Source organism: Lolium rigidum, chromosome 1, assembly GCF_022539505.1.
Source record: "Lolium rigidum isolate FL_2022 chromosome 1, APGP_CSIRO_Lrig_0.1, whole genome shotgun sequence".
Taxonomy (NCBI): Eukaryota; Viridiplantae; Streptophyta; class Magnoliopsida; order Poales; family Poaceae; genus Lolium; species Lolium rigidum.
This window is the reverse complement of record NC_061508.1, coordinates 243,584,631-243,605,761: the sequence shown is the minus strand read 5'-3', so window position 1 is coordinate 243,605,761 and position 21,131 is coordinate 243,584,631. Positions and strand designations below refer to the sequence as shown.

The 21,131-nt window shown below is 47.5% G+C and overlaps 1 protein-coding gene across 1 annotated transcript; it reads left to right on the top strand.

Moving 5' to 3' along the window:
- The first annotated feature begins 9,090 nt into the window (after positions 1-9,090).
- On the top strand, positions 9,091-9,870 carry LOC124656915 (protein MKS1-like). The gene is made up of 2 exons (XM_047195567.1): positions 9,091-9,383; positions 9,519-9,870. Exons 1-2 carry the CDS (start codon positions 9,091-9,093, stop codon positions 9,868-9,870), a joined length of 645 nt encoding a protein of 214 aa, XP_047051523.1.
- The last annotated feature ends 11,261 nt before the right edge of the window (positions 9,871-21,131 follow it).

The window sequence follows — 21,131 nt, the reverse complement described above, 5'->3', positions numbered from 1 at the left end:
ATTTGTACATGATGCTACACATTAGCATCGATTGGATGGGGCTGTGTAGACGCAAGGGCTGGCGAAGTGGGCACCAATTTGCCGCTCGGACGATAGCGACATGCCATCGCCAAAGGGACAAGGTGGAAGAGCACTGGTGTGTCCTATGAAAGTTTATGTATTTTATTTAATTCAAGAAAAACATTTTATGCTTTTCATAACAATATTTGCAAAATCATTTTAGTGAAAAAATAAATCATGTTCATAGGTTAAGAAAAAAAATGTTTGATGTGTTTCCCAATATATTAATAATGATCTATTCATGTTTTTTGTGTAAGGAATGGCGAGGGGAGGAGTCTCCGCAATGATTTTGTTGAAAGAATAAGTACCAAGTGTGTATCCACCTCCAACTAGGTGTCTAGGCTCACTTTTTGATTTGTTCATATATATTAGGTGTCAAGTTCCTCCTATCATGAAAAAATCATAGACTTCTAAGAAACATATGCTATACACCAAAAAATAATGCATCTTCTTCAAATATTCATGACTTTATAAAATGATCATGTATCTCGAGAAAAATGTTTATGTACGTCAGAAAAATATTCACGTATTTCTGAAATTTTAAAAGGAATGAAATTAAATAAAAATATTAAGATAGGGTGAAAATTGAAAATGAAAACCAAAAACACAAATTTTGAAAAGAAAAGTTTACATCCACCCTTGTTGGGTTGTCCAAGTGGCGCCCACATAGGACGGAGGACGTAATTTTGTACAAGGGAAGGGAGGGGACCTCTTGTATACCAACCAGTGCGGTGCCGTCTGCACCGCACCGTCCCCACCCCCCCGGGTGGCTTGCTAGGCCGTGGCCCAACAACATCAAGTAAGTGATTTTCTTTTTCATTTCTTTTTTTTTCTTTTGTTGTTTTTTTTGTACAATGTGAACTTTTTGAAAATGAAAACTTCCAAAATCTGAATAATTTTGAATATGGACAATTTTCGAAAGTGAACATTTTTTATTTGAACAATATTTAAAATGAATTTTGAATAAATTTTAATTTGGATAATTTCTAAATTTGAACATTTTTCAAATCCAAACAATTTTAAATTTGAACAATTTTCAAATTTGAACAATTTTTAAAATTAAACACTATTTAAGTATGCACTTTTTTTTAACTTGAACTTTTTGAATTTGAGTAATTTCAAATCCAAACGTTTGTTAAGTTGAATTATTTTAAAATTTGAACATTTTTTAAACTTGAACATTTTTTGAATTTTAATATTTTTAACATCTGAAAAATAAAATAAATAAATAAGAAACAGAAGCAGAAAAATAAAACAGAAAAAAGAAATGGAAAAAGAAAACGGAAAACAAAAAACAAAAAACAAAAAACAAAAAAGAAAAAAGAAAGAAAAAGGAAAAAGGGAAAAAAGTACCTACATGAGCCAGGCCCACACCCGTGCAGGGTGTGTGGTACCTACCAGGCACCGACCTGGTCGGTGTATAGGTTTAGCGGAAGGGAGCGGGGATTTTCAAAAATAAAAAAGCAGATTAACAACGGCACGAATTCATAGTATCCTATATATGCCAACAAATCTGCTACACTAGAATGGATCCATTTCGGAGGTCAGCCCGTTAAACTGTCCTGGACTCCTGGCCTTGTTTGGATCATCATTCACTCGGCTGGACCGGCTTTTGTTTCTGGCTTTCGTTTGTCCTATTCCTATACTATCTCTAACTAACTGGGCTATATTCCTTAGAAAAGATAATTGGGCCAATAGATACATTCCAGCGAATTTCCCTCACAGAAAGTTAACGCTCGCTTAGAAGAAGGCACGCGCTAGGCGTCGGTCGCCCGATTTCGCGCAGAAAAATCGGTTGCGTCGAGCGTCGTTCGATCTGACGCATTAGACCGTCTGCGCAGCCTGCAAGCACATGCGTGGAGGTCACTTCTGTCATTAATGCGCGCATGCTACGCGCTGAACCCTGGTTGTATCTTGCATGCGTCCATATACATGCGCTAGTGGAGAACGTGGTTGGCCCCATCAACTGGAGCGAAACTTTACTTGCTAGCTCCACAAATCATTTTTTTAGAAAAAATACAAGTATTTTTGTACTATTTGTAAAAATGCTATTATCTTCTTTCGCAATAATTGTTTTCTTATAAATCTATAAAGGTGGGCCCTAGCGATCGGTCGGCCAATCGGCTGCGGAAATTTGTTTGTTTTTCATACTGTCCGGTCGTCATGTTTTGCAACAAATTTGTTTCTCTCGCTATCATCATTTTGCAATATATCATTGCACCATTATTCAGGAAATTACAAGGAAGAAAAAAAGAGTTTCACAACAATTCAAAATAATAATGAAACAAATTCGTGGTTAACAACAATTTTTCATAAAAATGTTGTAGCCATGCAAAATAGTTGCATGAATTTTTGAAAAAATTAACGCAACAAAATATTGATTACACAACAAATCTTTTGTTGTAGATTCATTTACAGCAAAAATCACAAACAAAAACAACAAAAATAACAAACAAATACAACAAAAAACATCGATGAATACACAACAAATCTTTTGTTGTAGATTCATTTACAGCAAAATCACAAACAAATACAACAAATATAACAAACAAATACAACAAAAAAACATCGATGAATACACACCAAATCTTTTTGTTGTAGATTCATTTACAATAAAAATCACAAACAAATACAACAAAAATCATCAACGAATACAACAAGAAAACACATGTTTGCAACACTTAAGCAACATCAAATATCCTCATAGAACAAAATTTGTAGCCAACTTTAGAAAACCTTACAACATGTCATGTATACTTAAACAACAAAAATGATGCAAGATATTTACATTTAAAAACACTTATGCAACATCAATTTCTCAGGAGAACACAACAATTAACAAACACCCATAAAAACCTTGCAACATCTCGTATGTGCTTTCTTTACAAAACTCACATGACTTTGCTACAATTTTAAACCACGTGTACACCATCCAAAAATCGATGAAACCTAAACTTGTGTTGGAGCACCGTCTTGACCAGACCGATTGCGTCGTTGGAGAATCCGACTCGTCGGAGCCTCACAACAGAAGACATACGAGTTTGTTACAACTTTAAACACAAATATGGAGCACCATCACCGCCTGATCAGGCTCCCCCACGGCGAATTTTATTTAGTAAGTGCATCTCAACCGGCGCTCCCCAAATAGGCACTGGAACGTGGCCAGCGGCGCACTATGGGGGCGCCGGTACCTGCTCCCCATTTTGGTGCATGGTCATTTAAAATGTGACCGCCTTTTCTCATTGCCAGGGTGGTCCCACATCGCGAATCTGACGTGGCGTGAGGCGTCGGCGCGCCCGTTTTCACGCCCGACGTGTGGGAGCAGAAAGGTGTGCCGCCGACTTTATTGGGCTCAAAACGTGTCGATGCTTTATTGGTCTCGCCGGTGTGGTCTAAAAGCAGTGGCAGACCCCCAAGTTGGGTTCGATATGAGGCACGCCGGTGAAGATAATCTATATGTTGTGATACTTTCTTTCTATCTTTGGTCATTGCCTCACGGGTTACCTCCTAGGCCGCATGAAAAAAGCTGGTGCTACTACCGTGGAGCAAAACACGTCTGTGTTGTAGCATGTAGGTCAAAATGTATTTTTTTGGGACCATGTGCATGCGAAGAGAGTGAACAGGTGACCAGGTCAATTTGGGCGGTTTTCACGTGAAAAGGCAAAGAGCAGTCAGGATATGCTAGGGCCCACAGATGAGCTAGCACGAGCGCGTGGGAAAGGAAAGAAATCTGCGGGCGTCGGGGCGACCGATCAAATGGCCCGATCGGTCGACCGACCAGAAGCGTTTCCCTTAGAAGAAGTTGTCGTAGATAAGGGATGCAAATGAGAAAAAATGAAAACTTCGCCTCTGCATGAATGGAAACAATTTCAAATCCGTATGTGCACACAGTTTTGGCGATGCAGACATGGATATGGGTCAAGCCAATACCTGCAGATTTTTTTTCGAAATAGAGGATGTATCCCTAGCCTCTGTGTCAAAAAGATGCACACAACTATTTTATTCAATTATTCACCAAGCCTTACAAGATAAAACATTGATCTACCCGAAGCCACCAACTTGGCGATAAGAAATGCTACACCTACAAGCTTGATGAAGAGAGTGGTCGTGATTAGGACCGTCTGCCTTGACCTCCCACCTACGCATATCATCTAAAACCGGCGCACCAGTCCAGCAAACCCTCAGCATTCAATGTATGCACATGCTACAGAAGTTGTCGCCGCCGTCTTCCGCGTGCCCATCTTCAGGACAAGGATCTATGCATTGACCTTGTTAGGTCTCCTTCGATGACACCACGACGCCAGACAACGCCACCGCCCTGCGCGCGTCCAACATCACACATTCACCACCGAGACCTCGTTGCGCCACGCCGCCGAGACTCGTCATCGTCGATGCGCTAGAAACTACACCGCTTCACCTAAAACCAATGCACTGGTCCCTGGGACGATGCAGACCTCCAAGATTGATGAACCCAAGGGGGTAACGACGTAGAAGAATCGTCATTATCCGATCCAATGATCTGGGGTTTCCCCCGGAGTAGCAGAAGGAACCGAGAGCTTCACCTCGATAATTCCTTCAAGAACGCAATACGTCGCCATCACCGGCTCCGACCAAAACCCTAAATCAAGGTTTTCACCCCGATCTGCCACACCAGAAATTCCATCCAGCAGACTGTACATCGAACCGACCACCACCAGGACCTGGTCATTGACCAGGCCCGCACTAGGCATGTCGGTCTAGTGGACCTTGCGACGGTCGCAGCCACGCTAGTACGAAGGGATCATAACGCCAAAGACCCGACAAAGGGAATGCCACATGCGCCGTCATAGGACAAGCGCGCACCACAGAAGTTGCGCCGCTCGCGCTGCCTAGAGCGTCGGACACCACGATGAAGCCCGACACCCCGCTATCGGTAACTCACCCGCTCCGCTATGATCGCTCACGCAGGTGATGAGAGGGGGCATCACAGTCGAGGGCATCCATGTCAACTAAATATGCCACCCTACAGACTGGTGGCCGCCGCGAGCGAACGGCCCGCTGCTGCTGTTGGCCGCATAGGCTTCGCCCAGCGGTTTCCTCAGACAGCGGCACTAGGGTTGGGGGCGCTCGAGTCGCCCCTAGGCTAGGCGTCGTGGGCAATATGATAGTGGCTATAGTATTGATAATGTTCAATGGATTCTCCAACATTTTTTGCGGATTACCGAGGTCCTAAAAGAGGATTATCAGATAAAATTAGGTAGTAAAGATTTTATCACTTTTCCTTGTCTCTATGTATGTAGATGTTACGAAAGATTATGTATAAACAAAGGCAAGAGGAGCAAAGAGGACATACGGAGGAGCTACATGCCCCAGATTAGCCATTTGAGAAGTGCGAAAATGTGAATTTTACCCATGCTCACGTCCCCGCGGCGGAGGATCTTTATCATGCACGGAATTTACTATAATGCACAAAGTACATATTACAATGAGATGTATCTTCTATCTTTTCCTTAGGCGTCTACTAGGCCGGCTTATAAAGAGGCCAAACTCTAGTGTTTGAGAGAGGTAAAATCTAACTGACTACATATTCCTAGTTTAAGTTGGCAAGTATGCCATGACTTGGAATACAAGTCTTCCATTTTCGGGAACCTACTGGAATCCAGCTGGGGCCTCTCGTAGTCGGTGGGCCATCATGTTCTAGCAATTGGGTTGCCCGGCAGTCTTGATAGCTTTGCCGCCCAAACGGGCCACATGGGCTTGCTAGTTTAAAGCCCTGATGTGGTATACCCTATCTGGCATAACCCCGACACTCTTCCGAGCTCGTCTTTAGAATCGGTCTTCCTAGACTTCGGCGCGAAGGAACATCTGTTTGACATGGGCCAACTTTGACTTGGCCCCGCTACAATGATATCTTCTTGTCGGTCGTTTATTCGGTGAAGACGGAGTTACTGGCTCATGGAGAAGTGATGACGATGGCGGTAGTGAGCAACCTCGATGACAACACTCGTCTTCTGTGGTGCGTGTGTGCTGTACGTTTGGTAGCCAAGTTGGCTGTGTGCCCTCATAACGGTTGTGTACCATAACGGTCGGCCAAGGCGTTTGTACCGATTTTCGCCGGTTTACACTAATTTTAACCGGCCAACTCGCTTCTGCTTAATATGAAAATGACAAGACTTTATCCTTATTTCAGAAAAAAAAATTATGATTAAATTCAGTATATATAACTGCTCTGATCACCTGCATAAATCTATGTGTGTATTGAACTTGTTGACAACTTTTGAAATTGGTAAATTTAGCAGGTTAATCATTTGTCGATAATTAGGAATGTTTCAGCATAAGGTGCAGCAGGGCTGCTACTGCTGCTGCTGGAAGTGGTAGTAGCACAGTATGTATGTACTGGGTCGTCAGATGTTCGAGAAATTGATCGATCGGTGAAGTAGTCACAGTCACGCACTCACGCAGATCGAGGAGCTTGTACACGTCCGCACGACTCAAAAACGCCTTTTTCCAACCTTTCCCCCCCTCCGCCCTCTTGACTGCGTCGTGTGCCTATGAAATCTGAATACCGGCCCGGCTGCCATCTCTTGACTCTCTCTCTCTCTCTCTAGCTATGGCATGGTTGTGTTATGTTGTTGTCAAAAATTTATTACTCGGGTGAACCTGCACGTTAAGTAAGTACCGTCGTTTAGGTATCCGAACCATCAGTCCATCGCATGGCAGAAAGGTCTTTCTGATGAATTGGTCCAACTCTTACCCAGAATGGAATTTAGAAATAGATATATATAGCTATACGAAGAACAGTTAAGTGATTACGAAACTTGGCCTGTTTTTACATGTTGCTATCTTCCATGGTTATGGATTAATAATAGAGAGCAGTAAGGGTTGACACTATCAAAACATGCCAAAAGTCAGGCTGTTGAACGTAGTCCAACTAAATAACGCCCTACCGGCGGACCGTAGACATATGTGCATAGTCAAGACAAGACTTGCTCAAGTCATAATCTAGTATATGGATCCCTCGATGTTGATTCCAGAAGATTCAAATGGTAACTTTGTAAACTAAAACCCCGTTTGCCTCAGTATCACTGCAACAACGTATATACTGAGCATAAAATTACAAAAACTTTCGGACCTAAAATTGATTAAGAAGGGATTAGCTAGGTTATTTTACAATTCAAAGTTAACCCACCGTAATCTGCAATTTTATGTTTAGCCTAATGTCCAGATTGAGAACTAAGTTAGTTCTCAATTGACTAGTTGACTGACATCACCACTTAATTCTCGATCGACTGACCGCCTTTTCTTCCCTACATGGTCTTCTTCTCCACCTCGTGTGAGCACTGCTAGCTCCTCTCCATCTTCCGGGGAGTTGCACCTCCCCCGCAAGGATCGCCGTCCACCCCGCCTACGGCTGGCGGCAGCGCGCCGCCGCAATGCATCTCTTTCCTGCCCCGCCTCTAGCTCCTGCTCCACCAGTGCCACCCTAACCAATCTTCTAAGCCCCCTGCTTCTCCTCCGGCTTGACTAACATCACACTAGTTCTCGGTTGACTAACGTCACCGCCTTTCCTTCCCTATGGTTTTCTTCTCCGGCTCTCGCGGGCATCGCTCCGCTCCATCTTCCGACGAGTTGCGCCTCCCCCACAAAGACTGTCGTCCACCCCTCCTGCTGCTGGCATGCTTCCGGCATGCCTCACTTTCCCGCCCTACCTCTAGCTCCTGCGCTGCCGGTCCACCGCCACCCTAACCATCCTAAGTTTCTTCCTCGACGGAGTCCACCTGCCACGGCCAGCCATGTTGGGCGGCCAGCTCTCTCATCTCTCTTTGTTTTATGGTCATGGTCGGGAGTTAGATACGAGAGAACGTGAGGTTGAGGAAGATGGGGAAGAGATTTTTTAGATCAGCATGGATCTTGTTCCCTTGATAACATCAACGAAACCTGCACGAGCACATGTGTGAGAAGATGAGAAAGGGAGATAAGGCTAGCTAACAGGACCCCGGATCGTAGCACAATGGTCCAACATCGAATAAGAAGGCGACTGTCATTAACCAATTTTCGGAAAATTATGTTTATTTCCCGGTTAAGCTAAGCGAAATTCGCATCTCATCAACAACTTCTAATAAAGAGTGTGACTATTTCTCACTCGACTGAGAACTAACTTTGTTCTCGGTCATTAGTTGCAACTCGTGTTGCAACTGATGACTAGCACGACAAAGCAAATCTAACGGCCCAGATAATTTTTTATAGTTGCAACTCCACTTGCAACTAAAAAAAAGTTGCAACTTCGTTTGCAACTGGAAAAAAAAACTCAGTTACAACCCAACTTGCAATTCATATGAATGAATCACGACTGCAACCAAATGGTGTAGGACTTAACTGAGCACGGACTAGCTGAGAACTAGCAAATCCCTCTAATAAAATATTGTTAAGTAGTGGACCACGTGACTAATTCTAGAAAAGATTAGCCTGAACGATCGTATCTAGGAGCTGAATCGAGGAGCCTTCTGCTGTTGTAGCTAGAAAACGACAGAGGAACTAGCCGCAATAGAAGGAGAGCTTGAGATACGAACATGTCTCTGACCTGGTTCTTCAGTCAGTTCTAGTCAAATCTCAGATAGGCAAGAAACAGAATAGGATTGCACCGCAGCCATCCAGAATTGGCGCCATCCCATGCATGCACCCGTCACCTTTGGTTGCTTGGACGTGTTCAAAGCGAAAAACTTTCTTCGATCGCCTTGTACTATATTGCAATTGAGTGCTTTCTTGACCCGTTACACGCCCATAACTCGCACCATCAAATCCAAGTAAATCCTGCTCCTACCTTTTCTCAATTAAGTACTAGCTCTTCTTCCATCTCTAAATAGCATCCCGAGCTCGGTCGTCACTGATAACTTTCAGCCGCCACCTCTATATATGCATGCTCCACTAGACAGGAGACACGTACGTTTGCTGCCGCCTCATTTTGACACTTGAACGTTTCTCACTGACCGATCGATCAGCTTCTACTACTTCGAAGCTACGTCGCCCACCTTGGCATCGACACGATCGATCATGGAGCACTCCGCTTCTGCCCCGACGACGACCTCTTCCTCCTCGCCGCAGCGCGGTGGTGGCCGAGAGCTGCAGCTGCAGGGCCCGCGCCCCACGCCGCTGAGGGTGCACAAGGACTCGCACAGGATCAGGAAGCCTACGGCGCAGGTGCGGCAGCCGGTCATCATCTACACGGTGTCGCCCAAGGTCGTGCACGCCCACCCCGCCGAGTTCATGTCCGTCGTGCAGCGCCTCACCGGCGCCTCCTCCTCCTCGTCTCTCCCGCCGCCACCGCCACAGCAGCAGCCGCCGTTCCCGTTCTTCCCGCACCAGCCGTCGTCCTCCATGCTCCCGCCGGCGCTGCCGTTCCCGTTCCACGTCCAAGCAGCAGCTGCTGCTTCTGCTGCAGCACAGCAGCCGCAGGAGGGCGCGCTGCTCCAGCTACAGCACTCACCCGCCGCCCGCCTCGCCGCCATCGAGCAGGCGTCGGCGCAGCCAGCCGCGCGGACCGGCGTTCATCGTGGGGGGCTGCCGCCGTTGCCGAGCATCCTGTCTCCCGTGCCGGGGTCTCTGCCGGCGATCCCGCCGGGCTTCTTCTCCCCTCCGTCCGGCAGCGCAGGCGGCATCAACCTGTTCGGCGAGCTGATCAGCCCGGCATTCCCTGGCGACCACGGCGCGTTTGCCGGTGCAGCTCCTCCTCCAATGTCGTCGTCGTTACAGTACTTCCCAGCTGCAGCTGCGCCGTCGCCGTCCACGCCATACTACTGGGATCTCTTCAACAACCACCCAAACCACCTTTGAATGCATCTCCGTCTGCAGGGTTGACCAAATTTGTAAGCCGTATATGTACACATCTGGCATTGATGAGATGTGATAGGAGGAGCAAAGAAATTGAGAGTGAGTTAGCTATAGATCGATAGGCTAAGTCAGCTTGCTACTAGTACTGCTCACTAGTCGCATGCTAGCTGCAACAAAGCTTCATCCAAGCTAGCTCACATCTACTGTAGTAGTAGTAGTAACAATATTTGTTTGCACCCCAATTTGGAGGTGATCGAGGATAGGATAGATCATATAGACGGAAGAGACTTGATCGGTGAATTCATTATTTTCGCATCATTAACGAAAAATAACTTACATCGTCATACTATTCCTCCCAGCCTGCCATGTATGCACTCACATGCCCACGCTCCTCCGTTCAGCTCCCAAGACGTTTGATACCATGTTTATTTAAAGTAGCAAATAATACATGGTAGAGATACATATATGGGCTGATTTTAGCGATACAAAATAATTTTAAAAGAAACGAGCAAATTTTTGAGATATTTAAACTCTTTCTTCTTCGAGGACACAAGCTTCTACTTTTCTGAAGGTTTTCGTAGAAAAATAACATAGATGTTAAACCAAAGATTTGTAAATACCCACGAGGGTTCTCTCATAATTTTTCTCATAATTTTGATTAAATCCCTAAACCCAAAATATGTGGTAGCCTGTTATCACCAGATTTTGGACAAATCCAGAGGTGGGGAAGATTACACGTGGAAGATTTCTGAAGCGGCCTGGCGCGAAGGGTTTGGGCTGAATTGCCCGTGTATCTTTATTTAGTAGTTTATTATCTTAGATAAAAGTTAGAGTTTGTATCGTGCACGATGGGATATTCCCACATTAGAAAGTCCGCTGGACTATAAATATGTACCTAGGGTTTATGGAATAAACAACAACTCACGTTCAACCCCAAACAAACCAATCTCGGCGCATCGCCAACTCCTTCGTCTCGAGGGTTTCTATCAGGTAAGCGACATGCTGCCTAGATCGCATCTTGCGATCTAGGCAGCACAAGCCCCACGTTGTTCATGCGTTGCTCGTTCTGAAGCGCTTTTGATAGCGAGCAACGTAGTTATCATAGATGTGTTAGGGTTAGCATTGTTCTTCGTTTAAGCATGCTTACGTAGTGCAACCCTTGCATATCTAGCCGCCCTCACACCTATCTCAGGTGTGGGGGCGGCACCCCGCTTGATCATTATTTAGTAGATCTGATCCGATTACGACTGCTCCTTGTTCTACAAGGATTAGTTTAATATCTGCAATAGTTAGGCCTTACAAAGGGGGAGGATCCAGTGGCACGTAGGGTGGCGTTCGCAAGTCCTAAACAGGATGTTCCGAGGATCAACTTCATGTTGGTTTTTAGGCCTTGTTTAGGATCGGCTTACGAGCACCGTGCGTGGCCGCGAGGCCCAACCTCGGAGTAGGATGATCCGATTATGCGGTGAAAACCCTAAATCGTCGTAGATCTTATTAGCTTTATCTTGATCAAGCAGGACCACCAAGTATTCGTGCACCCCGTACGAATCATGGGTGGATCGGCTCTTTGAGCCGATTCACAGGATAACCTAAGAGCCGATCGAGGCTCGTATTTAACGTTTACATGTATGCCCTGCAGGAAACTAAGCGAGGCATCCCCATCACCTTCCACGACCGGGTATAGGTCAGGTGGCACGCCCTGCACTTCGCATCGCCGCGTGTGACCGGAAGAGCATTGCGGGCCGTCGCTCGGAGGGGTCTCAGCCAGCCGCAGCTCTAGGCTCTTCCCGGCTCTACGGTGTTGACAAGGCCGCTGCCCGCCGGTGGGTTTTGGCAGTCAACACATTCTGGCACGCCCGGTGGGACAATCGTCTACATCAACCACATCGCCATCTACATCTGAGATGGCGGACGGCACGCCAGTCACCTACGAGGAGCTGCCTGACGAGCTCAAGAAGCAATACAACGAGATCAAGGCCACCCTCGAAGCCGACCTCATCGGCTCTTTTCAGAGAACCCGTTCCCATGGCATCAGATGGAAGGGATTCTCACCGCAAGGTGCACTCGATGGGATAGACCTCTCGCCCCGTCGGAGGAACGCACCGAGGGACTGCGGCAGGAGATCAACTACTTGGTGGCTCACTCGCTACATCGCCACTCGAAAACTTGGTCAACGTGTTGGAGCGTGTCGCTCCGCGCGTAATCCAGGAGATCATGAGCCACCGGTACTCGCCGTCGGGACCAGCTCTCGGGACTCATCAAGGAGAGTTGCCATTCCGGTCCCGTCCACCGCTGCCATATGCGTTGGCAGCACTCGCTGAAGTGCCGACTACACCGGCATTCCTCGTCTACAAGATTGGTGGTGACCCTAGTGACTACCAGTTCTTAATGGAGGCGCCTAAGGAGATCCCTCAAGGATACGCGTGCACGTATGTGCCGGATTGTGGTGACTGGGCACTCACAAACCAGGCCACAACATCGGGGACTCCGGCGAAGACAGGAGGAACGTCACCAACAGAGCTTGAGAAGCAGACGTGGCTAACTAAGTACGCCACACCGACGAAACTCCCGAGCCCAGCTCCTGCAGCTTGGCTCGGAGCTGGAAAAGCAAACATGGCTGGCTAAGTACGCCACCCCGGCGAATCTTCGAGTGCAACTCCTACGCACGCAGCACAGCGGATCAGATCAGTACCATACTGAGAGACCAGTTCGGCATGGTGCCGAAAAGAAGGGCAGTCGGCTATTCCAAGCCGTACCCCGACGATTACGAGATGATCCCGCTGCCACCTAAATATCGGCTCCCTGACTTCTCCAAATTCAGTGGATCAGATGGCTCCAGCTCCATCGAGCACGTCGGCCGATATTTGGCTCAACTAGGACCGGCTTCGGTGTCGGATCAGCTACGCGTGAGGCTCTTTTCACAGTCCCTCACGGGATCGGCTTTTGGATGGTACACCTCTTTGCCGAGCAAACTCCATCCGAGTCTTGGAAGCAATTGGAAGAACAGTTCCATATGCAATACCATTCAGAAGCTTCCGAGTCTGGCATTGCCGATCTAGCACAACTACGTCAGAAGCGCGGGGAAACGGTGACAGAGTACATCCAGCGCTTCAGGAACCTTAGGAACCGATGTTATTCGGTTCGTATAACTGAAAAGGAAGCAGTCGAGTTGGCAGTAGCAGGCCTTGCAACACAGCTCAAGGACATGGCCTCCCAAGCAGATTATCCTTCGCTGGCGCACATGGTTCAGAAACTATCAGCATATGAACAGCGCCACCCTGACCTGTACCAAGACAAGTTCAAGCGTGCAGTAGTCATGGTCGATACAGAGGAAGATGAAGTGACTGCGGGAGACCAAGAAATAGCAGTGGCTGAGTGGACTCGGGGAGGAACCCCCGTGTCCTGCAAATGGGTAAAGCCCCCAGGGCCGCCCAGGGGATTTGATTTCGACGTGACCAAGACTGAGCAAATCTTCGACCTCCTGCTCAAGGAGAAACAGTTGACGATTCCTGAAGGTCTCAAGTTCCCCACGGCGAAGGAGCTAAACGGAAAGCCGTACTGCAAATTCCACAACTCGCTTTCCCATGCCACCAACGACTGCCGGATGTGGCATCAGCACATCCAAGCGGCGATAGAGAAGGGGCGGCTAATTTTCAACCAGTACGCCATGAAGGTCGACACCCAACCCTTCCCCGCCGTTAACATGGTGGAAGTCACCTACCCCGAGGGTTGCCAGCCAGGTCCCTCGTTCAGCATCAACATGGTAGGACCTGGGAACCATTCTGGCAAAGATGGAGATGAGGGCAGCTGCTCTCATAGCAAGGATACAGAGGAGGCCGCTCCACGCGATCGGCTCCGTCATGATGGCAAGCGTTATGTCACAGAGGGAGAGGTGAAGAATATAAGATATCAGCGACCCCTCTCTGATCACCTCCTCAACAAATATGTGAGTCGGTATGACCAACGCCGACGGTCCAATTATGATGATAGAGGAGATCGTCTGGCTAGAGAAGCCAGAAGATATCGTCGGCAGGATCGCGATGAGGAGGAGCACGAGCGCCGTGCCACGGAAACATCAAGGGAGCAAGATGACAACGCCAGACACTGGGACTGCCCCTTCTTCGTACACCGCTGGGATTCGGGAATGAGCCGATTGCCCACAATCGGCAATTGCCCGAATGCAACAAGAAGAAGAAGGAGGCAGCCAACGTGTCTGTGTTCGAGCGCCTAGGGCCTCTCCCGCCACGAAGCAAACGCGCTGAGTCACCTCGTTGGGCAGATCTTGAGGATTCAGAAGACGAGGGAGAAGTAGAAGAAGACAGGTACCACCGGCCAAGGTGGTGCCCTGACGGACTCAGCCGTTCCCAAAGCGCAGGGTTCAGCGATTGCGCGGCTCGGAGGAAGCCGAAAGGTTGTACCTGCATACGCTAAGGAAGGCACGACCTGATCTGGCTGCAAAGGTTCAGCGAATCCTGGATGAAGAGGGTCGTCCACGGAAAATGGAGTGGCGCCCCAAACAAAGGAAAGCCGATGATGAAACATCGGCTGGCACAAACATGGTACTCGTCTTGCCGACAGAGCTTAGTGCTCCACGACTCTACGGTGCACTCAAGGTGGACGACAGCAAGCGCACCAACATGATGAAGTCAGAGATTGGGCTGGTTCTGTCTTCCGGCCTGAGCGAGTAGCAAGAGCACATCAATGAGCGAACATGGCGAGGCTGATCCTTGTGATCGGCCCCAAAAATTCATGAAGGGACATCACAAAACCTTCGCTGAGCAAACAACGTGGAGGCCGATTCCAGCAATCGGCCAAAATTATCCTCACCCACCATTCTGCCTGGGCTCAACATGTTATCCAACAGAGCCGATACCATCAATTCTCTTGACAGAATTGGCTCGGGGGGGCACCCAGGTAGGTAAAATACGAGGATATGCAACGGAAGCATCTCATCTTCTGGTGATGGGTATTGGAATATGGGGGCCGATACACAGGTCGGCCGTAAAAAAAATATATATATGAAAATTCGAAAATTTTCGAGCACAGCCGATGCAGCAGGCATCGACTTAAGGATATGAAAGCCGATGCATGGCCATCGACTCAAGAGGAGTAACTGTTACGATCAGAGGGCCAATGGAGCACAAAGAGGAGCAGCATGGGCGTGCGGATCAGGTCAAGGGTGGATTGCATTAGATTCACCAAAGGAAAGGAGCCGATCTAGCCAGCAGGAACTAAAGAAGCTCGGGGGGCAGCTCACCTTGAAGGCTCTCTGCTTTGGGAAGCCGATTTATGTGCAGATCAGCTGGCTCTACATAAGAAGCTCCTTCAGATATGATCAAGCCCAGGTCCATACAGCCAATTTGCGTATCCTCGTCTCTGTCGCGCCTTGGCTGAGACTCGGGGGGCAACAGACCTGTTTTTTAAGAGCCGATTAGAGTCACCTCGGCTGCGGCTCCATCATGATCGTCTCAGGGAGGAACTGGGAAGGAAAAGCCGTCGTCTAGTACAGGGCTTGGACTGTGCTGTTGCCGCAAGAAAAGGAAAGGGACTGGATTCTCGAAATAGCCGATGAGTTGTTGTCGGCTAAGGGGTTGCGAAGAATTTTGGTCAGATATCTAATCGCAACCTAAAAATTGAGAAGTTCTTAGCCTACGGGCTAATTAGAATCCGGTTTCCTCGGCGATCAAAAGGAGAGAAGTCCGACGCGTTGCTACCGGTCTTAACATGACAGGCGGAAGGAATGAAATTGGAGCGATTAAAGGATGAATGGAAAGAACAATTTCATTAATTCCAAGGAGCGGCTTTACAAGAAAGAGCCGATGGCTCTCAAAGAGGGATCTGGTGCCTAGTGCACTGCTACTACTAGTCCTATACTACTAGTCGTCGCTGTCCTCGTCATCGCCGCCGTCGACGTCGTCGGTCGCTGTTCCCGGGGAGCTCCTCGTCGGCTGCTGCCCCGACCCTTGGCCGGAGCCTCTTCCTCCTCGTCATCATCATCATCCTCGCTGTCCGCCCAGGAGCGGAAGCGCTTGGTAGGCGGATACCCGATGGAGGAGGAGGAGTCATCCTCCTCCTCTTCCTCTTCGTCATCATCTTCGTCCTCGCTGTCCGCCCACATGCGGGAGCGCTTCTTCGGCGGGAACTTGGCGGAGGGGGAGGCCTTGGCCTTCGCTGCTTCTCCTTCTTTCTCCTCCTTGTCGGAGGAGAAGGGGTTCACTGCGGGGTGAAGGCTGTCCTCGTTCTTCTTCTTCGGCGAAGATTGGGGGAAGAGTTTTGAGAAGGAAGAGGAAGAGGAAGACATTGCTACAGGAGGAGAGGGTTTTTTGGTGCCGATGGCTGGGACAGAACAGAGGATAAAAAGAGCTAATCAGTCGGCACGGTTAAATAATCTGGTGAAGGTGTAATGCCCTTGCAGTTTCCAAGGAGTCAATGCCAAAGCTACCAGAATTTGCAGAGAAGCTGAGAAGACCGGGCATAATGACGACGGATGCTGCAACGGCTCTGCTCTGTCACGACATGACCCTTCAAAGGGGAGGCATAATGATTTTGGAAATGTTATTTCCAAAACCAGGGGGGCATGTGTTATCACCAGATTTTGGACAAATCCAGAGGTGGGCCGGGCTTGGAAGATTACACGTGGAAGATTTCTGAAGCGGCCTGGCGCGAAGGGTTTGGGCTGAATTGCCCGTGTATCTTTATTTAGTAGTTTATTATCTTAGATAAAAGTTAGAGTTTGTATCGTGCACGATGGGATATTCCCACATTAGAAAGTCCGCTGGACTATAAATATGTACCTAGGGTTTATGGAATAAACAACAACTCACGTTCAACCCCAAACAAACCAATCTCGGCGCATCGCCAACTCCTTCGTCTCGAGGGTTTCTATCAGGTAAGCGACATGCTGCCTAGATCGCATCTTGCGATCTAGGCAGCACAAGCCCCACGTTGTTCATGCGTTGCTCGTTCTGAAGCGCTTTTGATGGCGAGCAACGTAGTTATCATAGATGTGTTAGGGTTAGCATTGTTCTTCGTTTAAGCATGCTTACGTAGTGCAACCCTTGCATATCTAGCCGCCCTCACGCCTATCTCAGGTGTGGGGGCGGCACCCCGCTTGATCATTATTTAGTAGATCTGATCCGTTATTTTGCTCCTTGTTCTACAAGGATTAGTTTAATATCTGCAATAGTTAGGCCTTACAAAGGGGGGGAGGATCCAGCGGCACGTAGGGTGGCGTTCGCAAGTCCTAAACAGGATGTTCCGAGGATCAACTTCATGTTGGTTTTTAGGCCTTGTTTAGGATCGGCTTACGAGCACCGTGCGTGGCCGCGAGGCCCAACTCTGGAGTAGGATGATCCGATTATGCGGTGAAAACCCTAAATCGTCGTAGATCTTATTAGCTTTATCTTGATCAAGCAGGACCACCAAGTATTCGTGCACCCCGTACGAATCATGGGTGGATCGGCTCTTTGAGCCGATTCACGGAGATAACCTGAGAGCCGATCGAGGCTCGTATTTAACGTTTACATGTATGCCCTGCAGAGAAACTAAGCGAGGCATCTCCATCACCTTCCCGACCAGGTATAGGTCGGGTGGCACGCCCTTGCACTTCGCATCGCCGCGTGTGACCAGAAGAGCATTGCGGGCCGTCGCTCGGAGGGGTCTCAGCCAGCCGCAGCTCTAGGCTCTTCCCGGCTCTACGGTGTTGACAAGGCCGCTGCCCGCCGGTGGGTTTTGGCAGTCAACATAGCCCAAATGTGTTTCAGCCCATGTTGGTGGGTGCACATGAGTGGCAAGAGGTGGATGCTAAGATTAGTCCACACGGAAATTTGGAAGAAAGTTAGACCACTTTATAATAAAAATTGTTTCACCATTTACTAAGATAGTGTGAAAAAGAGTGGTACACGCACACTCCCCCTCGGCCGCTGCCCTCCACCGCTGCCCGCATTGCCTCGTCCTGTCACGCATGATACCTTACACGAATGAGCGTTACACGAAAGATCGTGGGCTATTATACCAACTCAAACATGGGTTCTAGGATCTCCCAAGCGGTTGCATATAAAGTGACGAGTTAGTGTTTTGTTCTCTCTCACTGCTTGCTGCCATCATAGTCTGATACATCCCGACGTCGCATGCACCGATGAACGGCAGAGCAAGTCTCCAAAACCAATCGCCTTGTGATCTTATGAAAAAGCTGAGTGTTTCTCTCTCACGAGTCAATTATTATTTACTTTCACCGCACAAAACACTTGGGGGATGCGTTATTACATCACAACGAAAATACACCCGAATACTCGAGGGGCTGCAAACAATATCAATTTCGAGCGATAAACGCCTCAATATACGTCTTGATTCCGGGCGTCTGACACTTCACATGCGAAAGCCTAGGTAGCTGGTGATCCTCGTCGAATCCTTGAAACTCTAACCTGGTTGCAGCCCAACTGACGGGTTGGCAAGTCACCGAGACCGTGGGCGGCAGGCTAAGGAAAAGGCTTAACATATGGTGACCATGCGATGGGTCCTATCACCGCCAATAGCATTATAAGTCGCAAAAGACAATATTTTTTTAGTAACAAATATTTCATATCTCCTCACATTGTTTGTAGTCTACAGGATGGGTTGAGTACTTCCCCGAGCGCTTCAAAGACCCGAGAAGAATATTTGCTCGGTTGATTAAAAAACTTGGGTCGAGTAATTCCTTGAGTGATTCAAAAACTTGGGTCTAGTAAAGCATATGGTTCACTCTTGAGTCTTTTACCTCCTTTACTTGTTCATTTTTTAATCGTGTATGTTTTTCGACAAAACATCGCAGAGCTGAATATTTCCATCTAGGTGTGTATAATGTTGTGATTTTCAAAAATCATCCAGTAGGACGTAAGCTTAAGTTTTCTGGACTATGAATTTTTTGTTGCGAACTTGTAGATTCCTAGTAGCGACTTCCGGCACCTAAGGCTGGGGGCTTGTTTCCGCGGTTATTGATGGATTTGCCATTAGGCTCCATCGCCGTCGATGAGCTCTTTCCGACTAAGGGTCTTCCGTCTCGCGGAAGGTCAAGCAAGTAAGCCGGAGAATTTAGAAGCCAGCACTTGCTTCAAATAAAAAAGGAACATGCATACATAAGTTAAATGGTAGCAGGATAAGTATTTCCGCCCATCGCATGCATTATTTTCCCTAGCTACTTCATATACGTTTAAGTTATATTACAAACTCTCAGGGGCCAAAATGATACAGTTCAGTGTTTTTTCCAGGTTTTTAGCCAGAAGAATCCGGTTTGTCTTCCTCGGAGGCGTTGAAGGTGTTGTGCTTGCCGGATTCGCTGCCCGATGGACTTGCGCTGTGCCCGAAGCCTTCCTCTTCGTCTTCTTCATCGTCTTCGGAAAAGCCAGCCAGACGATCATGCTTCTCATACCACACATCGTGATTCACACAAGAGGAGAAGAGAGTATCGAATCCGCTAACTTCCTTGATGAGCTTCTTGACCTTGGTGGTATTGGGAACTCCGGCTGCCATGCTCGCAAAGTCCATTGTCGGAAAATGTGTCTTGCACATAACCACGACATGGGCGGCGACACCGCTGGCAAAAGATTCTTGCCAATCCCGGCACCATCGCCATCATCTTAGTCATGGTATCTATGACCTTGGTGCGGGCACACGCTTCAAGTACAGCTTCACGGCAATTCCCGGCATGCTTCAATCAAATATTCGATGGAGTTTCCGACATCGACGTAAGCCTGGGTGTGGCTCCGACATGGCGTGCTCGTGCTCCGTCTCCAGCTCCTTATTGAGTTTGGTCTCACTAAGTTGAGACTCCTTGAGGGTGGCTTGAAGAGACTCATGCTTGGCGTCAACAGACGGGCGTTTGGCGAGAAGTTCAGGGACGTGGAACAGCAGTTAGTGCAAAATTACTTTCGTATAGAAGCATGACGGAAAAAGTACCTTGGCTGGTATTGAGCCGCTCCTGGAAGACCTCGATCGTCTGTTGGTTCTCCGCCTCCTTTTTGCTTAGCCCTTCTATCAGGCTCTTATGCTCTAGCATCACCTTGCGCATGTCATCGTGTAGCAAGTGGGTGTTCTGTGAAGCAGATGAATCAATTGTTAGCCGGAAATCAAAATCTAGGGGGTTGCGCGCAAAGACAAATCTTTATTGTGTTGGAAAATTTCGAGTTTCCGCCAATACATAGAAGGGTCATACAACAATAACTAGTTAAAGCATTAGCCTAGCTCTTTACTCGGAAAAAAGCGTAACCCAATGCTTGGGGGCTAGTGTTACCTGGCGAACGGCTTTGTGCTTCAAAAAAAAGACGCGGAGCGAGTCTTCTAGATCCGTCAACTCTTGCTGCTCAGTCTCCGGGTTCCCCCAGACTTCATTCATCAAGTTGGTTATTTCTTTATAGCGCTAATGAAGGGGAGCCTTAGAGAGAACCGGAAAAAACTGAGGATGTGTGGCAGGCGTGTAATGTCTCAGGTTTAGCGACGATCGAGGGGTAGAATTTAGAAAGGGATGTGCATTGCATCGTAAAATCTAGGGAAATTTCGTGCTTTTAAAAGAAAACTGCATCGAAGGGGGACAAGTTTCTGTCTCGACACCTTACAGGGTTAGGGTTTCGAGAGTGCGATAGACTTGGACCTCAATAAACTCAACTAGGGTTTTCGAGAAGAGAGGGGAACTTTGCTTCTCAATTTAAGTTGCATGATTGAATTCAAATAAGTTATGTTTGAATTTCAAAATTCAAACATCAATTGAACATATCATAATTCAAATTCATTAAAACAAATATATAAGCAAACATATAAAAAAATATCACATATAATTAAAGCTCATTAGAGAAATTTGAGCTTTATTGATTATCACACAATTTACATTGTCAATTACAATATCCCAAATGAATTATGAATATTACAACACTTCACAAAAATTACAAGAAATGAAAAGGGAAAATGAAAATTACAAAGATGTGCACATAACTAAACTGCTAGCCAGATTTCTTCATGAAATCTTGATCATCAAAGAGATGGAGATCATGTTGATCATCTTCCTTGATCCCTGTAAACAAAAACAACAAAAGGAAATGAAAATTAGGCCAAGTGGCAAAGCCACTTGGCAGATTAGTAAAAATGCAGGTTAATTGGTGGATAATACCAAGCCTGCCGAGGAGCCAAGCCAAAGCCCAAGTCCCAACCTGGGAGCATGCTCAAGCAGCTCACAAGGCTTGCTGCATGCTCTCCACACACACAGCCAGGGGAGGAGAACCCAGCACAGGTTGTGT

What these genes read in the sequence shown, in the direction of transcription:
- LOC124656915 (XM_047195567.1), top strand. Translation starts at nt 9,091, where the DNA reads ATGGAGCACTCCGCTTCTGCCCCGACGACGACCTCTTCCTCCTCGCCG. An exon ending in CCACAGCAGCAGCCGCCGTT is followed by an intron (nt 9,384 to 9,518) that starts CCCGTTCTTCCC and finishes CCAGCTACAGCA; the next exon opens with CTCACCCGCCGCCCGCCTCG.